The sequence below is a fragment of the Canis lupus genome, chromosome 5 (genome assembly GCF_048164855.1).
Source record: "Canis lupus baileyi chromosome 5, mCanLup2.hap1, whole genome shotgun sequence".
Taxonomy (NCBI): Eukaryota; Metazoa; Chordata; class Mammalia; order Carnivora; family Canidae; genus Canis; species Canis lupus.
In genome coordinates, this window is record NC_132842.1 from 30,429,748 (window position 1) to 30,455,443 (window position 25,696).

General features: G+C 43.5%; 1 protein-coding gene across 1 annotated transcript; it reads right to left on the reverse strand.

Moving 5' to 3' along the window:
• Nucleotides 1–225: 225 nt before the first annotated feature.
• Nucleotides 226–25,597, reverse strand: RBM17 (RNA binding motif protein 17). Its single transcript, XM_072825906.1, has 12 exons — nucleotides 25,465–25,597; nucleotides 19,061–19,198; nucleotides 15,056–15,172; nucleotides 12,130–12,296; nucleotides 10,157–10,254; nucleotides 7,338–7,394; nucleotides 6,299–6,440; nucleotides 4,197–4,348; nucleotides 3,008–3,081; nucleotides 2,152–2,250; nucleotides 939–1,011; nucleotides 226–806 (listed from the first exon to the last, which is right to left on the reverse strand). The coding sequence occupies exons 2-12, from the start codon at nucleotides 19,181–19,183 to the stop codon at nucleotides 703–705; spliced, it is 1,206 nt and encodes a 401-aa protein (XP_072682007.1). The 5' UTR covers nucleotides 19,184–19,198; nucleotides 25,465–25,597; the 3' UTR covers nucleotides 226–702.
• Nucleotides 25,598–25,696: the final 99 nt, after the last annotated feature.

The following is a 25,696-nucleotide window of genomic DNA, read 5'->3' on the forward strand; positions in this document are numbered from 1 at the left end:
GACCTGCACTGAGACTATAGGTGAGTCTCTGAAAACAAGTGCTAGATCCATGGTCTCTACACCCGTCTACCCCTACCCCCAACCACACACCCCACAGTCTAATTTCACCGAAGATGATCTATCCAAACAATCATGGTAGGTTCGCAATTCAACCTTAGCTCAGTCACAGAGAGTTTTCTAAGATTGGAGTCAATAAGAACTTCTCTGTTAGAGAAAGCAAACATGTTCACCTTTGGCAAACTGCCAAGATGATGCTTTATTATAGAACTTATGAAGCTACAGTTTAGTAACTTGCAGGTTTTATTAAAATAATTCAAAAAAGAAAGAAAAGCAAAGGGTAACAATACAACCCCATATCCCAAAACTTTCTAGATTTTTTAGTGCAAGAAATGCTGTATCACTGAAGCACTTGAGAATTATCATGAAATCCTAGCAAAAAATGTAATCATCTCAGAAGTGGTAATAAAAAAAAGAGAAACAACCAGAGGCACACAGATTGTTGGTTTTTTTTTAAAGGATTTTTATACTATATTTAAAAAACCACAAAATAAAAAAGGGATCAATCAACATATATCTTAGAAGTCCTTCCAAGAGTCTCTGTACGCAGCAGCCACACAGGCTGGCTGAGGCCTTTTCCTTCTCTGCTCAGCCTGCAGCTCATTTAAGGATCATCGGAGATGACTCGTGCTCTAGTTCTTAAAATCAGACTTGTTCGGCCAAATCCAAGACCCTGAACTTATCCAAATTGTAGAAACATGCTTTTACCACCCGTCCACCAAAATACCTCCCATTCAGATCAACAACAGCTAAAAGACAAACAGAAAGAATGTCAGTTAATACAGGGATCTGTAAGGCATTACAAGAATATTGTTTTAATTATAAGGATCTAGATCACAAATTCAACTTCTTTATTCTTTCCATTTAGCTGTACAACTTACCTTTAATTGCTGACTCAACTCTCTCAAACTCTAAAAATATTCGTACTGCTTCATCATCAGGGGCACCAGGAATCTGGGAAAGAAATGAAAGTGTAACAGGTGAAGTTATCAACGGAGATAATAGTTGAATACAAGCTTTCTTCCTTAACTGATCTTTGTCGAGTAAGTATTGCAATTATCATATACAGAACAAGTCATATACCAAGGAAATAAATGATTTTTTCATCATCAAAATTTGTTAACATCTGGTTTTTTTTTTTTGAATGTCTATTTATGAGAAGCACTGTGTTTGGGGCAGAGAACACAGAGCTAACTGAGCACAGCCACATTTAACCCTGAAGAGATCCTATGCCAGTCGACACCTAAACAAATCACTATGCAGTCAACAAACAGAACGTGATATAGAAGAGAAGCAGCAGTGGGAGCAGAAATTTAAGATGAAAAGATCTGTGCTCTAATTGCTTCTCACATTTGCTTAAGTTCCTCTGTCACGCTCTCCAAGTCTGGTATAACATGGCCCCATGGTGAGCATGTCCCCCATTCATTCCCAGGTGAGCACCCCCACTCCGTTCATTCGCAGCACTCCCAAACATTCCACTCTGCAGCCCCCTTAGTCTCCCAGAAGCTGTGACCCTGTCAGGATACCTATTCCTCCTATCCAAATCCTACCCATACATTCTAAGCTCACCCAAATCTGATACTGTTCACAAAGCTTGCTCTATTTTTTGTGATCAAATCCTTTTCTTGACTCCTGTATTTATAGTGAATACTACAGAGTCTAGCAACTGAACATTCCCTATTTTTACATGTGCTTTTTTGTTGTTTCTTCAATTGAACATACCACTGAGAGCACAGACATGTTTCCTGTCTTCCAAAAGCATGTGGGAGGCACTAAATTTACGGTTGCCAAATGAAAGAAACCAAAGGTACGTCCAACTAACTCAACTATTGAGCACATGACAGTAGTCTTTAGTCATCAAACTAAACCTCAATCATAAAAGGAAATAATTAATTTCTTCACCAAATAAAATGTGAAGTCCTTCCTGTCTTTATGTTTAAAATTGTTATAACTATGTAAACGAAGTGTATCTAAGCATCATCTGTGACCTTCGACGATGTTACTCACGGTACAACTTGTCTCTATTTGCAGAAAATGTCTGGTAACCTGTCAGTTACAACTTGGGTTACAAAAATCAAAAGAAAGCCCTCTTACTTCAAATATCACACATTTTCCAACTTTGCCGTATTTTTCACACTCTTCCTTGGTTTCTGCTTCCAAGTCTTCATCTACCTCTCCTGCACCAACCATGTTCTATGAACAAAAATGAATAAGTTCAAGTGTAATTTACAAATAAAGATGAATAAATAACTTTGTTTCACGATGGCAAATGTTCTCAATCCCAAATGACACAATGAGAATTTTCATCCTTGTAGTATCCAAAAGTTGGTATTTCTTAACAAAAAAAATATTTATGGTTTTTAACACGTTGAATTAAAGCAAATTATGAGCTCACAGTACGTAACGCCGTACAGAGGTACACTCTTATTCCCTTTACTCATTTAACTGAAAAATAATTTTTTGAGTTGATGTTCCACTTTGAGTTGAAAGAGTATCCTACATGGACAGGCGCCCAAGTTAAACATGGCTTACTTACCGCTCAAGGCAAAAGTGAACACATTTTGTTGTAAAATTAATAGGTGAAATAAGCAAATCTTTTGAGAAACACTAAACACACACACATACACTAAATTTCATAGAGTCACAAGAGCATCTATGCTAGATAAACTAAAATAGATAAACTAAACTGAACTAACGACTTCAAATATTTTAAAGCAATTACTCATTGCAGTCTTGAATACTGCATTTAGCAAAGAAACATTAGTGAAAAGGGAACCTAAGATATCAACCTCAGATGGCATCTATCCAGAACAATCATTTGCAGAAAAATTATTTTCAGTTTTAACTGTTATTGTATCAATAGGGTTGAAAGCATGCAAAGATGGATCAAGGTGGAGTGACAAGCAAAAATCAAGGTAGGAAAACGGGTTTCTTCAATTCTGCTTCTTACCCTTAGGAGGACCACTTTGGTAGGACACTTAAGTATTTCAGTTAATGGATTTGAATCTGACTTCTTGGATGCATCTGTAGCAAAACATTTAAGACGTAGGCGTGTTAGAACACGGAGTCCAAGTTACAATGACTAATTTAATTTCAAGAGTACTTGTACCCACTATTTATGTCCTTAGATTCATCTATAAGCATTTATGCAATCAGTCTCTGAGCAAAAATGTCGCCTTATCCATGATGAAAATATCTGCTCTGCTTCAGTATAGGTTTTTACCATAATTTCTACAAGTTTTCAGCTTCTCTAATTACCTGGGATTTTTGCTTAGGGTCACTTCCTTAGTTCACACAGTTGACAGAGCACAGACCACAAACCTTACAGGTCAGAGTATTGGCACATGCAGTGTGGCCAAAGGTCACCAGTCCAATATAATAAGCAGTGAATTAGCCAGCCACTGGCAGACTAACTTCATATACCCTACAAATCAGGGCGATGGCTGATTTTGGCTTCTAGCCTGTCAGGCCAACCAGCTGCTTCATCAGGCCATGTGTTGACAGGGCTGCCAGCAAAGTTTTCTTCTTTCCTTAAGAAAGGGAGCTAAACTAAGATACTCAAAATAAACTCAATTCTTTTTAAAATGTGAAGCTACACGTTTGACTCATTTCAATATGCCCTGGGCACAGAACAGAACATAATAATAAGATGAAAATAAAACACCAAGTAGGCATCATCTACCACCAGACTGTGAAATAACACCAGACTTCACAGAGCAATCAATCTGTAAGAAAATGAGAAATCACACTTGAAAGGGTAGGAAAAAGCAAAAAGTAAAAAACTCATAGAGGATGGAAATACACCAGTACCATCACGGACACACTGCACAGGGCTCTTCCATGCTCTAAAACCGTAACTCTGATTTTACCAGTTTAACAAGGTCTTTGCATAGTACAAATAGGCATGAAAACACTTCTCTGAGTGTTATTTCTGCGAGTCTATCGTCTTTTCCCCCATGAACCTTCCTATCTCTAGATCTGTTCCAATGAGCCTCCCGAGCCTCTGTTTCCACAACACAGAACTGGAATACATCATAATCGCATATTCTTGGTCTACTCCAGAGAGGGGTGGTCCTCTCATGCTGGACCACGTTCCCCGTGCTCCCACCCCAGAAGCCCTGCTCGTGGAGCAGACCCACCTTTCTCTGTGGCATCACCCACAATGATCTTGCCTCCTCGCTTGCTTGTCTTCTCCACTGACAGTGCTGTGCTCAGCCCTTGTTCGTGCTTCCCAAGACCCTGGCCTTCCCGGAAGCCGTACTTCTGCATGATTTTATGTGCTACTGTGCCACTGGGAGGAAGGAAAAGAGAAGGATTTCCTGGCCTTGAAATCACCAGCTATGGCATAAACCAATTTTATATCATAGCAATCACCCTCGAAAAAGTCTAAATCCCACATGGGTTTCGATGTGGTCACACATAATTACCAACGGGCCAATCGTTGGAGGTTGTGGGGATACTCAGGATGAAAAAAAAAAAATGGAAAAAGCTAATGCTGAAATCCTGGACATCCTGAGATTATCTCTGAGGTAAGGAAAATGCCCATATTCTCCCCAAATTCTCCCAGTATCACTGTTAGAAAACACCAGACGTCTTGTGTGCTCCAGAGACTGCACTGCTATACAATTTATGACCACGGTTTACTTCCAAGTGTGCCCGTCAAAAAACAAGCATGATTTTCACACAATGAAGACAACTACATTTTTCTAAATAGTAGAGTTCTTGATGACAGTCCTTATAAACAAAAGAACTCTTAGAGCGCATCCATTTACCAGATGAGAAAATGGAAGATACTGAGGCCCAGATTAGTTGACCAGCTTAAGGCTGACTCTGAGCAAAGCAAGACCCCCAATTTAGAGATTCCTTCAGAGGTGCTTATGGTAAAGTGAAGCTGGAACCTGCCCACAGCTCTTAGTACTGAGCGTTCAAACTGCCCCTGGAGGCGCCTCAAGGGTCTCCAGGGAGTCCAGCAGCAACTACTGCTATTTCAAGCTTGAATCACAAAACCCTGTTTTAAGTAACAGCGCACCTACACGGTTTCCTACATGTCATTAATTTCCTTACAAATTCCACTTGAACAAGCTGATCCAGAGCAGAGAAGCCTGAAGGTGGCTGAGCTACGCCACCCTGTACTTTCCTTGGGTGTGTGGTGAACACTTAATCTCTGTTCAAAGGGGAATTCAGCAGAACAAAACCTAGCTTCACATCTGTCCACCCTCTAGCACATGTTCTAGGGCGGCCCAATAATCCTTTCTGCAAGAGCGGAAATGCTCTCTACACTGCCTTGCATGGTTTCTGAGCACCCAAGAGGACACTACTGTGACCGAGGAAATGCATTTTAAATTGTATTCATCTTCAAGTAATTTAATAGCCACCAATTATACCACAGAAAGCAGCGCAGGTCAAGGAGATGGATACCAAGATGACCAGACACTGAAAACCCTCTTGCGGGGTATAAACCCCCGCCATCTACTCCCACTGACTGGACCCCTCTCCAACGGCTCTCGGAATCCAAGCACATGCACATAGGGGAGGAGCATCACACTACAGTTCCAGCAGCAATGTCATAGGCAGAGTGCAGGCCTTAGTGTAATGTTGCCACATCTGATAGCTCCTCATCGCATGAGACACAGAGGAAACACAATAAAACATTCTTAAACCAAAAAGCATGCCAAATCCACAGGGGGGTCACAAAAACAAATCCACAAGCCCTATATGAAAGTCACCTTAAAACTGAATTACATATGCCAGCAAACAAATTTCTAATTATAGTTAGAACGACTAAGTATTTTAAACTCAAAGTGCAGAACCATGACCATAAAGCAAATGGCTCATTTTACCAAGAAAAAAGTTACTCACCCTTTGGATAGCAGCATAACTCAGCTCTAATTCATATGAGCTATTTTGTTTGCAAATGTTATGAAAACCAATGTAAGTAATTATCAGAAACTGTTCCTACCTAGAGAACATAATGTTCAGTGTCTAAATCATTCAAATCTTACATGAAAAGGCTTGATGCATGGTACAAAACCTTATAGTGCCATGCTGGAACATCCTCCCCATGACTCAAGCACTGATTCTTTTGAAGAACGCGGTATGACTGCACACTCCAAGCATCCCCCCATAAACCTGACAGTGCCTCATTTTCCACCAAAAGCCTCATCTACTGACAAGGCTGGCAACACTTCTCACTGAGTCCTGTCCTCACACTTGCTGAGGTGAGAGCAAGTGGAACCATTACCCCATGTTGGCAAGGAAGGAGTTGCCAGGTCCAGTTGGAGATCTGGGTCTGTCTTGTTCCTCGTATACTGGAGGAGGGATAGCAGCTTTGGAAGACTGAGAGCGAGGTCTGGAATCCTCTTCGTAAGGGAAATCTCGGGGTACTGTTGGATAAAAATAAACAGGCTTACCAAAATACTACAAAAGAATTCTGAATTATACTTAACACAGATCAGTTACCTACAAGGAATAAGATAAAAAACAAATTAATCTTATAGCCACTACATTTCTTTTTTTAAAAATCAGAGGTGGAACACTCTCTTCCTGATTTCCGCTTTGCTCCTCGGGCTTATGGTTTGTTAGGTGCTCCACATAAAACGTATTTAACAGTATCTTTTGACTTATCTTCTTTTATTTTTTTTAATTGACTTATCTTTAAAAAGATGACATAAATTGTGCAACAGGTACTAAAAAGCACTAGATAATTTTATTTTCTTGGGACAGTTTAGGTATGGTCCAACCCAGAGGATATGAAAATGATCTGGATGCTCTATCAAAGTCCAATTCCAATCCAAATATTCTAAATTAGACTACTGGGAGAAGAAACGCTGCATGAGTATGTTTTGGCAATTTAAGTAAATATGCACAACACATATAAGGAAATAGAAACTCACTGCAAAAAAACCTAATTAAGGAAGGCACTGCCACCTTGTGGAAGGTCATGAATTTAACAACCTCTAAACCAGAGTATGAAAGCTGTAAACTGAGCTGCATTTGTTTTAACCTAACTCCAACTATGAAATGTTAGAGAAAATAAATTACTTAAATGAAAAGAAAAGCATCTCACCCTATAAAATCCAAGCCTCGGCCTGGCATGAAAACTTCTAGAGCACAGAGTGGAAGGGTGGTCTCCCCCTGGGCCTTAGTGGTAGAGCCAGAGGGTGGGTTTTCAGGCCACTACCCTTTACACTTAAAACACCTGGCTGATTCAAGCTAAGACTTCCCCTGACTCAGTCCAAGAGGTGGGTCAGAATAAAAAATGACAAGAAACAGATACGTACACTCTTTGTCTTTCTCTACAAGAGAAGTGGGTGGTGCGATGGCAGCTCCGCCCATGCCTGCAAGACAATAATCCACTGTTAGAGGAGCAGACACGCTGACCCTTCCCCCGCGATGTACTGCACCCTTTCCCTGGGGGACAAGGAGGGAGAGATACCAGCCACCTCATCCCTCCTGCTAACATTTTTGAATTCATCTCTGAGTCTAGGATTAAAAACACAGAAAATGGGCAAAACACAGGCAGACAAAATCATCTTGTTCATGGCAGGCATTCAAAAGCCCCAGAATGAAGCTAATAGGTGAATTGCAAGGTGAGAGAACACAGCTCAAAGAACTAGCAGCTACTTGAGAGACTATAACATAACTCTCCTCGAAGTCTGTTGCCGTGAGGTGTTTTCTTTCTTGTGATATCATTTAGGTCTAAGAAACCTCAGAAGGAGGTCTTACTGCTTCCAGTTTTCAGATGAGAAGAGGATCAGAGGAGTTAATAGCAGACAGAATAAAACCCAGCTCCCTGAGGCGCCAACACAGTCCACCACAACCCAGCACCCTCTTGTCTAGGGCGTCAACCACTGCAGCTAAACACCTATTTGGAAATGTGGGTACTTTGGTGCTTGTGTTGTCGCCATTCCTGCTCCTGTCTCCTGGACAATGATGACACAACGAACCCAAACAGACTCCACCTGCTATCCAGCAACCGGGAGGAGAACAGGCATGGAGGATAGAAGGGATTTTCATTAGATTCATTAGGCCCTAACGTAGGTATTACAACTTAAACCACCAATGAAACAATAATAATAAAATGTAAAGTAAAAAAACCCAAACATTACAAACCATGCTGTACCAGCATATGTAAGGTTTCACAAAAGAAACTCTAAAGCTAGTGTTTGTGCATCACAATGAATGAACACGGCTGGACTAGACTTATGGAGAAATAAGAACCTAAAAGAAACTTGTGTTTCTTCTGACGTACCTATTATCATTTTTTTACCTTGTCACTGAGACCTAGGTGATTACTGACTGATTCTGAAAAAAAATCAGTTCTGAATTTAATATAAAAAATGCAGGTGATTACTGGAAATGTGCTACTAATCTGGTTAAAATGTGAACATTAATCAGTTAACAGCAGCATGAAAATAATGCCATTATTTTCTCCTAATACTAGTCTGTATAGATTGTGTTAAAAACAATGTCCTTAATATAGAAAGCACAGCTCCTTATCCAAAGGGCAGCCAATCTGTAAGCTGGAAAAGTAAGATGAACAAATACACTGGATTCTAAAACAAGTTAATTAACATTTGTTAGTCAGCAAGAGAATGGATATGGAATGTTTACCAAAATGCCTGACATACACAGTGCACCCAAATGTTAACTCTCCTCCCTGTTAGAAACACAACATAGTACCTGACACTGCTCAGCATGTGGTACTTTTTTTTTAATGAGGTATAATTGACATGACATATTCATTTCAAGTGTATAACATACTGTGACGTGATCCCACAAGAAGTCTAGTTGTCATCCATCATGCACAGCTACAAGTGTTTTTTCTTATAATGAGGACCTTTAAGATCTACTCTTAGCAACTCTGAAATACGCAATATACTTGTACTAACTACACCTAATGCTATATGTTACATCCCCATGACTTATTTGATCACTGGAAGTTTGTTCCTTTTGCCCACCCCCAACCCCATCATCTCTATCAACTACAAATCCGTTCTCTGTGTATCTATGAACTTGGTTCTTTGCTGTTGCATCTAGTAAGCATCCAATAAATACATTTAATTTATATCTGCACTGGAAGATTAAGAGTTCTCAATTATTACAGACGTGTTCCTTTCCAACTCAATTAGTATTTTAAATAAAACCCTCAATTAGCCTCATTGTACACTGGGGAAGAACAGGCTCGCCACACTGCTAGTCATACAACTGAGCTCATGCATGTGGAAATATACTGCAGCTTTATGACACTGTGTTGAAGATGACCACAAGATAAGGGAGGTTTTCGGGCAAACAAACATCTTGGATCCTCTAAACGGTGGACTTGCGTTATATAAAGCACTTTACTCCCTCTGTGCCTAAGATTTCTCACCTTTAAAATGGGGATAATCACAGCTCCTACTTGGAGCTGTGTGATGTAAAGTGCTTCTTAGAACTGTACAACCTGGTATCTAGCAGACAAGTAGAAGGTTTAAATTTCTCAAATAAATCTCAACCTGTCAACCAAACTGGTCAACTAAACCAAGGAAATCTCAGCAATTAAAACACAACGAAAAGAAGCATTCCGTTCTCTCCCCGATGAACACTCCTTAGCTATCCAGTAAGCAGGAAGAATTCAGCTCTGACACAAGTACAATTCTGCGTGTAAAATCTTAGAAATGGAAGGGGCTTAGTGAAGTACCTGGCTCAAATTCCTGTCTCCCTACTCTCCACAGACCCCAGAAGAAACCAATGTTCAGGGAAGCTAACTGATTTCCTCAAATTCATGCAGGTCAGTGGCAAACACTGGAAACGAGTGCCTGGACTCTGTTCGGTGCTGACCGCATACACAGCTGGCAACGAGAAGAGATCAATGTGGCTGTGCGCACATACGTAAGGTATGCTCCAACTCTCCAAGCAACATAGGTGAGAGAGGGATTGAGAAGCCCAGAGGAATGTACATGAAAAGAGGATGTAGGTTAGAACTGTTCTGCGAACATGGACTGCTGGAATTCCAGACAAAATTACCCTAATCAATATCAACTCAATTACTTGTCTATGACTATGAAAAGCAGTAGAATGTCACAAGTTTGAGATGCGACACATATGTCCCACGCCTTACTTCTTTTCCGCCTCTCCCGCTCATAATCCTCATCTTCATCAGAATCTGGATCTGGTCGCCTTGAAAACCCACTAGCTTCATGTCTGTCTTTACGCCTCCTGTGACAACAAAGGAACCAAATATTCGTTACAGACGAACCAATTTTGAGATGTGAACATATGGATGTCACCTTGACTTGCTCTTGGCTAGAAAATTCTCAAATCCTCTCTTTCTCACTATGCTATTTGGGGTGGGGGGGCACATGACCACATACTGGTTGAAGGAAGAAGTAGCAAAAATTAAGTGATAAAAATTCAAAAGATAAGTTGAACAATTGAACAGCCATATGAATATAAGTAGCAAGAAAAAAGTTTACTCAATGTTTACCTTTTAATTTTAAAGCATATCAACATAGGTAACACTTTAATAATTTTGATTCTGTAGAACATGCTTTCACCTCATGAAATGATTCAATAAATGAGAAAAAGTATTAACTTTATATAACTACTGAATAATTAACATTCAATATTTTCAAAATAAGCAATATAAGTAAGTCCTTTTTACTCATACTTTCAAAAATTATAAACAAAAGATGCATATAAGCTTTTCAAAATTCCATCTGGCTCAAAATTAAAGAAACATTTAAATATTTTATTTTTTAAAGTAAGCTCTACTGCTCAACATGGGGTTTGAACTCATGACCCTGAGACCAAAAATCGCATGCTCTGCCAACTAAGCCAGCCAGGTGCCCATAATATTTTAAGTATTTTAAATGGTTATGATTCAAGTGGCATAGGAAAAAACCCATTATTCAACATCAGATTTTTAAGTCACTTTTCTAACAACTCACACAAAATATACTTCAAGTTTCCTACATCTAGATGTGAGATCTGTTCTAGTGTTTGCTTTCATGCTGGAACATAACCACAAGCACACCTCAGAGATACTGCAGGTTTGGTTCAGACCACTGCAGTAAAGCAAATATTGCAATAAAGAGAATAAAACTAAATTTTATGAAATCAGAAATGAAATTTCTGATTTCCTGGTGCATAGAAAAGTTATGTTTACACTACACTGTAGTCTATTAAGTCTGCAATAGCATTATGTCTAAAAAAAATAACGTATATACCTTAATTAAAAATACTTTATTGCTAAAAAATGCTAACCATTTTGAGCTTTCAGGAAGTCATAATCACTGATCATAGACCACCATAACAAATATAATAATGAAAAAAGTCTAAATATTGAGAATTACCAAGTAACAGACACATGAGGAGAGCAAATGGTATTAGAAACAATGGCACTGAGGGGTGCCTGGGTAGCTCAGTCCAAAGAGTATCTGACTCTTGCTTTCAGCTTAGGTCGTGATCTCAGGGTGGTGAGACGGAGAGCCTTGTGCTGGGCTCCACACTCAGCACAGAGTCCACTGGAGGATTCTCTTCCTCTCCCTTTGCCTCTGCCCCCTCCACCCCTGCCCACGCTCTCTCAAATAAATAATCTTAAAAAAGAAAAAGAAGAAATGGCACTGATAGACTTGCTCCATACAGAGCTGCCACAAATTTTATTTTTAAAGATTTATTTGTTTGAGGGAGAGAGAAGAAGAGTGAGAGACTGTGTACACAGGTGGAGGGGAGGAGGTAGGGAGAGAGAGAATCCTCTAGCTGACCACACTGAGCGTGGAGCCCAGGGCAGGGCTCAATCTCACAACCCTGAGGATCATGACTTGAGCCGAAAGCAAGAGTCGGGTGCTCAACTCACTGAGCCACCCAGGCGCCCCACCACAAATTTTAATTTGTAAAAAAGACTGCATCTGCAAAGCACAATAAAATGAGGCATGCCTGTGTTAAGTTCTTGAAAATAAACTGATTCCTTCTGATGACTGCTCAGATCTACCATAACTTCAGCCTTTACAGATAGCACTAAAGTTCATTCATTAATAACCCAAAGAATATTTCAAATGTTAAATATATCCTCAAATCCAGACAAAGCCTTACTTTTCTCTCTCTTCTATTTCTTTCTGTCTTTCCAGCTCCCGCTGTCTCTGTCGTTCCTCTCTTTGGCGTTTCACTACTTTCTCATAATCGTTAGGAAACATGGGATCATATTCATCAGCTAAAGGAATCAAAACTTCTCCTGCAGAAAATCCACTGGGAACAGGATCCTGAGGAAGGCAAAAATACCAAACTGTATCATCCTCATGTTTTACAATTTTATTCATAGAATTAAAGTAAAAAAATATGAGCGTTAGAAGGGGCTTTGCAGACCATCTATCTGCCTCCTTTGCTTTACAGACGAGGAAACGGAAGCCTACAGAGGGTTAGTGACCTGATGTGGCCACACTCCTAGCTATCTGCAGCAGCTGAACCAAGAGTTTCACCTTTCAGTTGAGTATGAATTCCATAAATACCCTATGGCATCTTCCTGGAATTCGTAAACAAGCTGCCACCATCTAAAATTTCAAGCAATAAATTAGACTATTCATAAGAAACAATGAATACTTCTGCTTTTGTATGTCCCTATGAAAACTTAAACAATCCATGACTAATAATCATTCTTATTATTCCACTTAATAGAGTAATTTTAGATTCTGCTTAAGTGGAAACAGGATATTTTAAGACTTTACAATAAAAGGCAGAAAGCATCCTCCTGGACTTTTTGAAGCCTCTGGAACACAATCCTTTCCAGGTAGGATGCATTTCAGGCACTGAGTCTCATACAGGTGTACAGGTGGATACAATTCCCTTCACATCATTAATTCTTTTAACATCCACTAAGATCAGGTTTGGATGTTAACATTTTGCATTTCTTTTCTGTACATTTAGAAACTGGGGCTACCCTTTGAGAGAAAACAGGTAGTCTTAAAGAAATCAGAAAAACAAAAGGCAGGCCGAGCACGGCTGACCTGAAAATACGTGACCAGAAATGGGGCTCTAAACCTCCATGCTTTGTTAGTTTTCTGTAAAAATGAATGCCCTAACTGGTCTCCACAGATACTGTGAGCAAAGCGCAGGTTGGGACTAGAGTCTCTGAGGGCCCATTCTGCACCTCCTTCAGGAAGTACACTGCCCCAGACCAGCAAAGGCAGCACAGCTGTTTGTAAAATGTGTTTTATATGTGAACACAAGACTGATGTGATACAGAGAGCTTACGTTCTTTATCAAGGGATCTAAAACGGACAATTCCTGTATTACACTGTTGCATGTGATGTTTTGCATTGTAAACAAACATTTCAAAGCTTTCTTATAACTAAAAATCAGAAATATGATGTCCAATGAATATAAGAAATTAGAAAAACAACTATAATCAGCTCCTGGCCAGAACACTGAAAAGTTGATACAAATCAAATAAAGCAAGGTTCCCAAAGGGTAGTTACGAATTTGTATTCATATAAAAGCTATTTTAAAAACACAAAGGCATATACACAAGATTTCCTTTCAGTTATTATTAAGACAGGAGAAAAACTAACAATCAGCTACTCAATTTATACAATACTATTACCACAGAGTTTCTGACTGAACCAACTGTCAATATCAAGGTTAATTCTTTGTCATTTCAAAATCTGAAAGTAAACAACTTTTACTGTATAAACCCTGCTGAGCTGAACAAAGAGCCATCATCTCTAAATGCCATTAAGAATAAAGTCATCTGTTCAATTTTTAGAAATGAAAATGTCAATGCCCCAATGCTGGGGAGGCGGGGGGGTAAAAGTAAACTACATATTGTGGTGCTGCTGTAGAGTCAAGACCCAGTAACAGGAAACAACAACCCTAGTTTTTGGTTAAATGCGGTGGGGAAAAATTAGATAATCTGTGGGGGGAAAGTGTTAAATGACAAAGAATCCCCAGAAACCTCTCCACTAGGGGATGTCTTTCCTTCTTGACAGTCTATCAGCCTGCACAACCAACACCAGTTCTTCCGGCCAAAAAATCTCAGAATAAAAGCAAATTTGGGAAGCAGATTCCAACCCAGAACAGTTCTGACTGAAACTAAATACAGAAGGGAGCGGGCATACAGTGGGACTGTGTCTCAGCTTTTTCTGGGTCCCTTCTAATCGGGGTGGGGGTAGGGAGAGGACCTTGCTAAGAAACAGCAATAAGAGCATATTCTATTTATTAACCATTTGGTCATTTTTCATCAAGCAATTTGTGTGCGTGCTGCTTACTAAACTCTTGCAGTCCTATTACTTGCCCGCCATCTGTAGAGGGACACGGTTAGGTTACCTGAGGAGTGGTTGTGATTTCAACCACTCTACACTGAATTCATTTATCCCTCATTTTGTATCATTTCTCAGTTACCCTGGTCCAAATCCTCCTCATCCTCACTAGGCCATTTATAGAGTTGACCACATCTGTTTGTTTTAAAGACTGTGTAAAATCACTGAAGTGTAAAGGTCAGGCTGGTAGAATTTGAACCTCTTCTCTACTGTAGTCTATAATCAAGACAATAAGCACTAACTGTAACTGTCCTTATGACACCAGAAATTAAACACAACCCATATATTCAGCATGAAGCGAACCAAATAAACTGGTATACGCATGTGAGGAAGTCGAGTGAAGCCGGTAAAATGATCAGACAATCTATACTCTTTGACACACACACACGGTCACAGCACATAAAGTGAGAAAACCAAGGTAGGGAACAGAAGGTAGAGGAGGCAGAGAACGGAAAGATATTCCAAAATATAAAGTTTTTAACTTCTAGCGGGTAGCATTGTCAGAAAGGAAACAGTAGGTCTGTTTTTCCCTTTCTGCCTATTACCAGTTTCTGATTTTTCCATAATGTACTATTTTATTTTAAATAATAATTGTTACAGTTGAGCCGAAAAGAGCACTGGCTAGCCTGCAAAGACCCACTGAGGAGACCGTGCTCTGGGGACACGCGCGTAACACAGGAGAGCCGCTCAGGCCCGGGGCGGCTCACCTTCAGGCCTGCCGCCACATGCGGGGGGGTGTCCACGATCTGCCGGTCGTCTGAAGAGCCACCTCGCTTTAGGTCGATTACTGGGGCAAGTACCGTACTCTGTTTCGTTCTCTGGCTCTAAAATCATGGAAAAACAAAAGGAGCGCACTGAAGCTTCAAATTAAAACTCATACTGTTTATAACAAAGCTTTTTGGCCTCTGTAACGAACCTTTCAATTATCAGAAAAACATTCTTGAAACAACAGCCTTTTAATTCTATTATTATACCACCATATACTGGTTTCCATAGCCGTTTTTTTAACATAAATTTCCTCTATTTTTATAAAAGGTTTACAGTAAGCTTGGTCTCTTTTCTTTAAATCTGCATGAAAAATAATAAATGAGAAAAGCTCTAACACTGATTTTCCCTTTGGCCCCAGGAGGGCACATCACACTCAAGACTAGTGAGACTCTTTCACAAGGAATAGATATGCTTTCATATCCTGAGCAAAAGATATTCGTGAATTAGAAGTTGTTCCCTCCCACTAGAATCTAAACTCCTACCTCTTTTATTATGAGCCCATAGAAAACAATGTTTTAAACAGAACAATACTCATTCACGTACCACTGTTACCACGTTTTCTTTACTGAACACCTGTATTTTGTATTGAACCATCTGAAAAGAAGTTGGAAATTCATGACACTTTCCCTTAATCTCTTAAAATTACGACATTCTCTTACATAAGCACAGTACTATTACCACATCTCATAAAAGCAATAATCTCCTGTATCATTTCCTATCCAATTCATACTCAGATTTTCTAGTCTGTCCCCTAAAATGACTGATTTTATTTTGAACTAGAATCATACCAAAGTTCTCCAAAGCATCTGATTTTTAAATCTCTCAATTTAGAACAGATTCCTTCCCCTGCTGTTGTCATCATCACCACCAGAGCCGCGTCTTTGTCTCCTCCTCTTTTCCCCGACACTTGTAAAATGCTGCACATTCTAGACCTGTCTGTTAACTTCCTGGTGGTCTAGTTTCACTTATTCCTCTATGTCCTTATAATTCCTGAAAACTGAATACTTCACAGGTGCGGTGGTGTGCCCCATTTGGCATCACCCCTGCAGGCATGCAGGGTCAGGCTGTCTGGCAGTAGTGCTAACATCAGATGGGCACAACAGTGACCATCTGGTCTCGTGGTTACAAAGGTTTAATTCCCCCTTTGCAATTTAAAGTGTTATATGCTTTCATTGTTATTACTACAAAAGGGTCAAAATAAACCACTAGCCGTCTTGAATTTAACAGTACTTATAATGTTAAGGAAACCAATTTAATCCAATCATTAGATATACAATCCACGAAATGAATACCAAAATTTAGAAGACAATGGGGAGATTCTCCAAATCACGTATTTTCTATTATATCCCACATGAGACCACAGCTCCATCTTTCAGTTGTAGGTAGTTTTCTTTACCAAACACCTTTACAGATTTGGTTAGGCCAACCTAGTACTAAGTAATTAATTAGTCAATTAAACCTAAGAGAATCAGTGCAACATATCTTCACTTCCCTTCAAGAAAAACAAAATGCTAACTTCACAGAGCAATCTCAGAAAGATTTAGAAAGTTAGCAGAAATGATTTCACAGGCCGCTTTTTATTCTGACCTATCTTTTAAAAACCTATTTGAAATCTCAGGAGATATCCTAGTAGCTGAAATTACTATACTGGAGAAGGGAAAACCTGATAAGCATAAATTAAACAGACTGAAGCAGATACTAAAGAGGATATCCAAATCAGTACATAATGAATAAATTTCATTTAACTTTTTAATATATGTTTGAAAGGATCTATTTTTCTCAATTGTATTTTATATAAGCTAGTTTTTAACTGATAGGTTATAAATATGCACTGATTGGATAGAGTAAGTGATCCTGAAGTTACTCTGGGCAGGAAGAAACAAATTAGTTAGAATTTTTAAAATTTGGCTGCAAATAATCCACAAAGCTGACAATACTTATGTTGGTAATTTTGAAGAATCAGCTCAGTTTTTAATCTGTATATATCTAGTATATTTTGACTTCTGTTCTTCTATTTTGTTACCTCCCACTGACCTAAGATTGTCCACTAATTGTGTCCACATAACTAAATTTATGTTATTAGTTATGAGATTGCTCCTTAAGCCAGACCAATTCCCATTACAAAAGGGAATATTAGGCCTTCAAGGAGAATACATTAAACGTCACTGGCATTGGAATATTAAAACCTTATTCCTAAATCTCATGTGCAAAGTAAGTTACATGAAATTCAGAACATTTAAAAAATTAACCAATTTAAAAAAATTAAGAGGGAAAAAAAAACAAGACTTGTTTTGCTAATCTTCCCTTCAGGTGGGGTGAGATCCTGTTTTAAGACAAAATTATCAGGCAGCCCAGGTGGCTCAGCGGTTTAGCGCCGCCTTCAGCCCCGGGCGTGATCCTGGAGTTCCGGGATTGAGTCCTGCGTCAGGCTCCCTGCCTGGAGCCTGCTTCTCCCTCTGCCTGTGTCTCTCTCTTTGTCATGAATAAATAAATAAAATCTTTTCACAACAAAACAACAAAAAAAGACAAAATTATCTGTTTAAAAAATACTGGCAAAAAAATTTAAATCTGGTCATGATGAATTTCAAAAAGACAAAAACCATGATCAGGAGAATCAGCAAAACAAGCTAAAGTATCATAAGTATCTCAATATAGCTCTAAGGCAGATTTTCTTAACTTGTTTTTTCACTATTATGAAATTATTGCTTCCCTCTCAAGAAATCATTTATTTATTTATTTATTTATTTATTTATTTATTTATTTATTTATTTTTAAAGATTTTATTTATTTATTCATGATAGTCACAGAGAGAGAGAGAGAGGCAGAGACACAGGCAGAGGGAGAAGCAGGCTCCATGCACCGGGAGCCCGATGCGGGATTCGATCCCGGGTCTCCAGGATCGCGCCCTGGGCCAAAGGCAGGCGCCAAATCTTTTAATACATATTTCCCGGCCCATAAAACTTACCATCACTGATATACTATGTATCTGTTTATGTCTCTTACACGTATGTGTGCTCCACACATAAGAGGAGCAAAGTTTTCATTTCCCGATGGGACAATGTTCCCAGGAGAACATTTAGGGTGATACAGCCTCCACTGGGCCATATGATCTAACATATAAAGGCCCTTAAAACAACACACAAACCAGAATAACATTTTCATTTCATTTCCTAAAAGTATCTGACAGTAACAGTTTAGATCATATATTCGGTGGGCAACTATGTTCCTAATGTTATATGCTATTCAATTCCAAAGACACTGCCAGTGCCAAACATGTATACAACAGGAACAAAACCAATTACTCGAATCCCACGTCAGGCTCCCGGTGCATGGAGCCTGCTTCTCCCTCCTCCTGTGTCTCTGCCTCTTTCTCTCTCTCTATGTCTATCATGAATAAATAAATAAATCTTTAAAAAAAAAAAAAAAAAAAAAAAAAAAAAAAAAAAAAAAACCAATTACTCCCAGACTACATATGCCCAACGTTCAAAACTAACTGGAGCCCTCACTAATGCATACACATTCTTAATTCCTGCAGAGCCTCGCTCCTCAAAGTGCTGCTTCCAAACCACCCACAACAAACAGCAGGAATGCTACTTAAAAAGGCAGATTCCCAGGCCCCAACCCAGGAATATGGCAACATTTCAGTCAAATCCTTAGATAAGCTTAGACTCACAGAAGCCCAAAAACCAGTGTCACCGCTGGAAATGGAGAGCCCTGCTTTTCTTCATTCCGATTTCCTGAAACAGTTCTATCCATCAACTCAGGAGAAGCACAATGATCTCAAACTCCTTATTTCTCTCCACCCAGAGCCTCTCCCCCTATAGATGTTTAACCCTACATATCTGATAAACAGGCAGAAGAACAAGCTAAAACCAAATTACTCTTAATCCTCAGGAGGAACCTGCTGTGTAGACTTCCACTTTCACACCATGGGCTTATCTTACCTTTGCTTGTGTGAGAGCTGCCTTCTTGACCTGAAGCTGAGACTGCAGAAGTTTAAAGTTTTTGGACCAGCCTTCTGTTTTTGAATCACTGGTCTCCACTCCCAGGTCATCGTATAGGGACATCTTTTGAGTTTAATGCTGAAAGGCAAGGAGAATGGGGTTTAAAGAATGCAAAATACAGGAAGGATTTCCTATCTTTTCATGTTAAAATAGCTCAGTATCATGGAATTTTAGAGGTAAAAGGTAGTGGAAGAGGTCACCTGGTCCAGAAAGCTTCAGCAACAGACGTCAAAACGCCCAATACCACCCATCAATGCCCTTCCTAACACACGACGCCATATCGACATGTTACTTTACAAATACACTTGAAGAATTAATTTTTCCACCTATAAGATCATGTGGTCAAGTAATTCATGAGTGAAATCATTCTGCTCGATTGCATATAATGGTTATTATTAATAATTACATATTGTCAATTACACATATCCAATTTTTAAAAATTCTTTTTTGACTCAACAACAAAAAGTAGAAACTTTACAACAACCCATTACCAGGTTGATTTAGCACTATTAGCTACCTTTTATGAAGAAGAAATGTAAACACATGCCTAGAAACAAAAAATAAAAAAGAAATGCTATCACTGATGCCGTATTTTCATAAATGACTGATTACTGAAGAAAGTAGAGAGGTGGATCATAAACGCCTCAACTAACTCATAGCCCACCAAGTTGAAATGTGTAATCTTTAATAACATTGATTACAAAGAGATCATCAATAATCAACATGTGAACGGTCAATACATAATATCCTTGCAGAAGAGAAGGATGTAAGACAACAACAAATACAGCAAGAGTTCACGCTTCATAAAGCCTTATCGAGCCAGGGTGGTAGGAAATGTAGGATCTGCTGGAGAAACCTCTGGAGAAGCCTCGTGCAAGGCTACACTAAAGCCTGGGCTGGTGCAGCACTAGGACTCTGGGAGGTCATCTGCCCAAGGTCATGGTGAGAAGACCCGTTTTAAATTTAGTCCACCACAATCCTTGCCACTAAACCCCTATACTCTCACCTTTTTAAAAAACTCAACATTCTGGGTAAAACCGCGACATAGCCCACTTCGCAAAAGAAGAAATCAATCTCATTCTCACAGACGCAAAGAGAAAAAAAGTATGACTGAAATTCCGAAATTGCAAATACATACTTTGCATGGGTAGTTTTCGATTTATGGACACATTTCAAAAATCTGTCCGTCCCCAGGTCCAGACAGCATTTTGCCATAGAAAGTGTGTTAAACAAATCCTGCTCCGCCTGTCTCTCAGGAAGAGATGGTGAGACGGAGAAGGGAAATATTGAATGCCCGCCCCCCGGCCTCCCGCCCGCATCTCTCCGGTATGTGCTTACTTCTCCACCCTTCTCTGACCCCGCCACTGCAACACCCTGGCTGACCCTGGATCCACCTGCGTGGGGCGAGGGGGATGAGCATGACCCCCCCTGGGTGGGGGGAGAGCCACTCTGGTTCTGAGCGGGCAGCTCTGCCCGGACGTCAGGGCCCCACGCCGCTGTCAGTTCCTTCCGACCCGTAACATCCGGGCCCTCGGGCTGCCTGCAGCTCCTAGGTCCGCTCGCGGTGGAGGGCCCCCAAGGGAGTACAGAGGCCGGGAGAATAAAGAGGAGGCCCGGGCACCGTGGCGCTCAGCGGCTCCGTGGAGGGCGCCAACACGCATTCCTAGACAGCAGCACGTCCCGTGGGAAAATGCCCGCTGCCCGCGGCGCCAGAGTGAGCGCCTGACTCAGGACTTGGCAACCCATGGTCGCGTGAAGCTTGAGTCACTGAGACAACAAAGGAAGAGTGAGGGAGCCCGGCGCCCCCCGAGAACCTGCTTCCGCCGGCGCCGGGCCCAACAGCAGGCAGGCCGGCTGCGCGGTCTGGGCGCTGCTCACAAACCCTCTCGAGCCGTTTTTTCTGAGCTTTCTGCCCACGGCTACCGCGCAGAAGGAAGAGCCCGGGGCTGCCCGGTACCTTCTCAGAGCCTATGCGGTACTGGGAACTCCTGGTTCTCACAAACACGTAGCCTTACACTCTCCACTTCATCGGAAGAACTCGGGAGCAACAGCAGAGAAAAACGAAGCCGACTGCAGCCCAGGCCTGTGGCTCTCAGGGCACCGCGCGAGCGACCCGCACCCTTCACCCGAGCCGGCTTCACGGGCCGGGCTCTATCCAGCCAGTCGCCAAGCGGCGCCCAGTCCAGCGACGGGTCCATTTGTTTTCTCCTTTATTCTCAGAAAGGCGAGGGAACGCCGACACGTTCTGGGAAACGAGTGTCAACAGAGAAGCTTCCCTAGGAAATTATAAAGAGATAAATCATCAAAATTTGTTTGCAACCCAAACTCTCCTTCTCCCGGTACCTCTTCCTAAGAAACGCAACCACCTCCTCGAAAACATAATTTACGGTTATGTTCGTGCCAGCGGAAATGGGTTAACCAGACGTCCACCGATCTACGAAGGGAAGAGACCAGCCTGTCCATTTGTGCACCGCCAGTTTCTGGCACAGGGCAGGGGTTCGGTATGTGAACTTTTGCTGAGGTATTAATAGTAATTAAGTGAAGTCCGCTCAGCCACGTGAATCCGCAGGGAGACCACCCAAGGCCCCAGGCTCCACAGGCAAAAGGCACTGGAGAGAGATGGTGCCAACAGCTGTACAACGTGTGTGTGCTTACTGCCACGGTCCCAGGCCCTTAAAAACGGTTAAAATCCCAAGGTTTGTGTTACTTACACTGACCCCCCAGCCACAAAGAAGAATGGGTAAGAGGGAGGGGGGTGAGGTAACAGCCTGCAAATTAACACCAGTGCATCTCCCTACCAGGAAGAGTAACTCTAACGGAAATAGTTCCCCAAATCTGGGGGGTTAAAAAAAAGTCAAACAGTATAGTATAGAGGCTCTCCTGCTGGACCAGAGCTTTTCCATCTGGGATCTAGCATTTAGCGAGGACGTCGTAGCTGAATTCATGAGGTCCCATGGGACCCTATTTCTGGTGATCCTGTTTCCAAATTGAAGACGGTCTGTTAACAATTCCATTTGACTTGCATCCCTCTCCGACTTTCAAAAATCACTATGCAGCAAAATCATTCATTTAAACCTCCCCGTTTCTGCTCTCAAGAGCTTCGGAAACACACTCTAAATATTAGCAACTGATGTCATCCTAGCAGCATCTGCCGGTTTTCTGTGACAGAGCTTATAGATCAGATCCGTCACCAGAGTAAACGAGGAAGAGCTTTCTCCGCTTTTCCCACTCGGACGGAACTTCAAATTCACAGAACTGGATCCATCACAGCAATGACACACTCGTTACCCAGCCGCACACGTATGGCCTGTTCTAATGGCTACAGGCACCGGGGAATGTCCCAGGCAGAACAGGAGCCAGAACCTGGACAAACCACATTCACCACCGATGCCCCTCTAGCCCATTCGAGTGGTTTCCCCAGCCCAGGGGTGGGCGGCACCCGGAACCCCATTCCCATTAATTCCTTACTAGCCTCCTTTTATGTAATGCGATCTCCCTAAAAGGTGTACACATTTTGCGGGTTTAGCCACCTGAGGCACTTGTAACGGGTCAGGGCCGCGTCCTGCGTTCTCCACACTGCAATCGCTGAAGTGTAGCGAGCATGGAGGGGGCGGCCAGGACCCGAACCTCACCTGCTTGCTGCTGAGATGCTACTTAGACGCCAGAGCGCATCTATTTCATGGAGTCTGGTGCCGGGTGATAAAACTAGCGCTGACATTTGGATGTCCTTTAAGCCAGGGTCAGGCACAAACACACACGTGACTTTCAGAACTTCCAAACAGCCGCTATTTCTTTTTTATGGTAACAGCACACTTTGACACATCTTTCATATATGCTGGTTTGTTTTTTTTAAAGAAACAGTAAATGTGGTTCTGCCAGAAGAATGACTTGTTAAAATTCTAACTCAACCAGCAGAGATTTTTGTTAAAATGTACAACTAGTAGAAAAAGGTCACAGAAGGCGCGTCCTCAGGGCAGCCCACGTACCACCCCCCCCACGCCCCCCCCCACCCCCCGTGCATCTCCGAAGCCCTCAGCAGCTACCACCCCCACATAAAACCAGCCAGCCAGCCCCAGCTGGTTTCCCCTGAACGTTCTCGGAGCAACTTCTGCACGTTACGCTGCTTCCTGGTTGACAGGCTTGCTTCTCCTCCATTATAAGCCCCTTCAAGGTAAGGGCTGGTTTTGCCTTCATCTTTGTAGTATTTTCTTTAATTTTTAAAAAGTATTTATTTACTCATGAGAGATGGGGAGGGCAGAGACAGAGGGAGAAGCAGACCCCGCCCTGAGCAGGGAGCCCGACGTGGGGCTGGATCCCAGGGCCCTGAGATCATGACCTGAGCCCAAGACAGACGCTTAGCCGACTGGGCCCCCCAGGCGCCCTCATAGATATTTTCTAAGTGAAGCGAGCGGATGGAAAATGGTAGTGCACCTACTTAAATCACATTATGAAACGAGATTGTCAGATGTGCTTTTTAAGGAGACAACTTATTTTTACTAGCATTTGACATTCATGTGCTAAGTTTTAAATTTCACACCATCATAACAGGAGAAAAACCACCAGGACCACACAACTGACAACGAGTCAAGGTCTGAGTTCTGAGCACCTGAAGAAACAGCGTGATGAGGCCTTTTTCTTTTCAGTCACTAAATACGCATCCTGAAGCAAAAGGGAAGCGCGGGGACTGTGGGAAGTCCCACGGATAGAAAGGAAGAGGATGGGAACACGAGGGGCGGTGCATGTTGAGGTTTACAAGCAAACCCAGGTAATAAGCAATAAAAGGCATCTACCTGCCCTACCTAAAACCCACGACATTTTTTCCCCTACATCCACCTGGGGCACCGTGGTTGCGTCTGCTCGCAGGCTGGGGGGGGCCCTGGCGGAGCCCAGGAGCGTCACCTGTTAACTCAGTCCTCCAACAAAGCCCACTCCTCACTGCAGGACAGGCCTGTGAAACTGCCAGGCCTGGGCCACCTGTTTCCTGGGGTGACTTAAGACAAACCCGGTAAAAGAAGGCTGCTCTCTGCGCGTGCAGCTGGGAGCACACACCAGCACCCCTCCCGCAGTCTTGCTTTCCACCTTTTCCCGGCGCTGCACCTTCAGCTTCTCCTGGTCACACAACCGGCACGCCTTGTTCTAGTCCCGCCTCACTACCCACTCGTCCTAAGCTGTACAGTGAGGGGAGGAACCCCGGGGTGGGGGGGGGCTCAATGGTTTGGCGTCTGCCTTCAGCCCAGGGCATGATCCTGGAGACCCGGGATCGAGTCCCACGTGGGGCTCCCTGCATGGAGCCTGCTTCTTCCCCTGCCTGTGTCTCTGCCTCTCTGTCTGTCTCGAATGAATGAATGAATGAATGAATGAATGAATGAATGAAATCTTTAAGCTGTGAATGAATGAATAATGAATGAATGAATAATAAGTAAAATCCTTAAGCTGTTCCGCGGGCAGCACATTTCCTAATGAAATTCCAAAGCCCACCCTCTGCTTAAGTCATCAGCTCATTACTACCCACCCCCCCCCCCCCCCCGCCCATTCCTCAGGTATCTCCAGGGCTGCGGGCCTTTCTCCTTTGCAGAGCCCACCTGTGGCAGGGGTCGTGGCAGGGGTCAAGGTAGGCATCACGGCAGGGGTCACGGTAGGGGTCGCGGCAGGGGTCACGGCAGGGTCAGGACAGGGGTCACGGCCCCCGCAAGGTCGACGCGGAACGCTGCCCTTGTCCAGGGCCCGCCCGCTGCTCCCCCCGCAGGCCTGGCTCCGGCATGGGCTCTCCCCGCCCCCGTGAGTCCCCTTCGCAGCCCCTCGAGGGGCCCTTGATGGCGCGCGGCCTCGGGGCGCCTCTCCGTGGCGGTGCGCACGGCCCGGGGGGGGCAGCGCCCCGGGAGCCCCCCGGATACCCCCGCCCGCCCCGCGGGGCCCAAGCGCCTCCGTCTGGCGTCGGCGGCTCGGCGCGCGGGGTCCCGGCGGGAGGAGAGGTCGCGCGGAGCCGCCGGGGAGCGGCCGTCGGGGCCCCGGGGTCCGCAGGTGCGCGCGGGGCAGCGGGAGGACAGAGCGCGACAGAGCGCGACACAGCGTGCCCGGGCCGCACGGGACGCGCGCGGAGGCGGCGGAGGGGGGCCGGGGGCGGCGGGGGCGGCGGGGGCGGCGGGGCGCACCGCGGGGCGCGGACGGCAGGAGCCCGGCCGGGACCTCTCGTCACCCCCGCCCCCCCCGCGGCGCGGCCTAGAGCGGCGGCCTCGCGCCCAGCGCCGCCCGGGACGCGCCCCCGCCGCCGCCGCCGCCGCCGCCGCCGCCCCCTCCCCGCCCGGACGGACGGGCGCACGGACGCCGCCTCGGGCGCCACTTACCCGGCCCGCCCGGCCGACTCTCCCCATGGGCCGCGGCGCCGCGGAGACGGAAGCCCGCGACCGCAGCACCCGGGCCGGCGCCAACCCTTACGCCGAGGCCGCAGCGCGCGCGGCGGCGCGGGGTCAGGGGGCGTGCGGCCGCGAGAGGGGCGCGCCTGCGCCTGCGCCGCGAGCCGCCTGGGCGCCGCGCCCCCTGCCGGCGGGAGGACCGCGCCGCGCCGCCGCCGCCCCC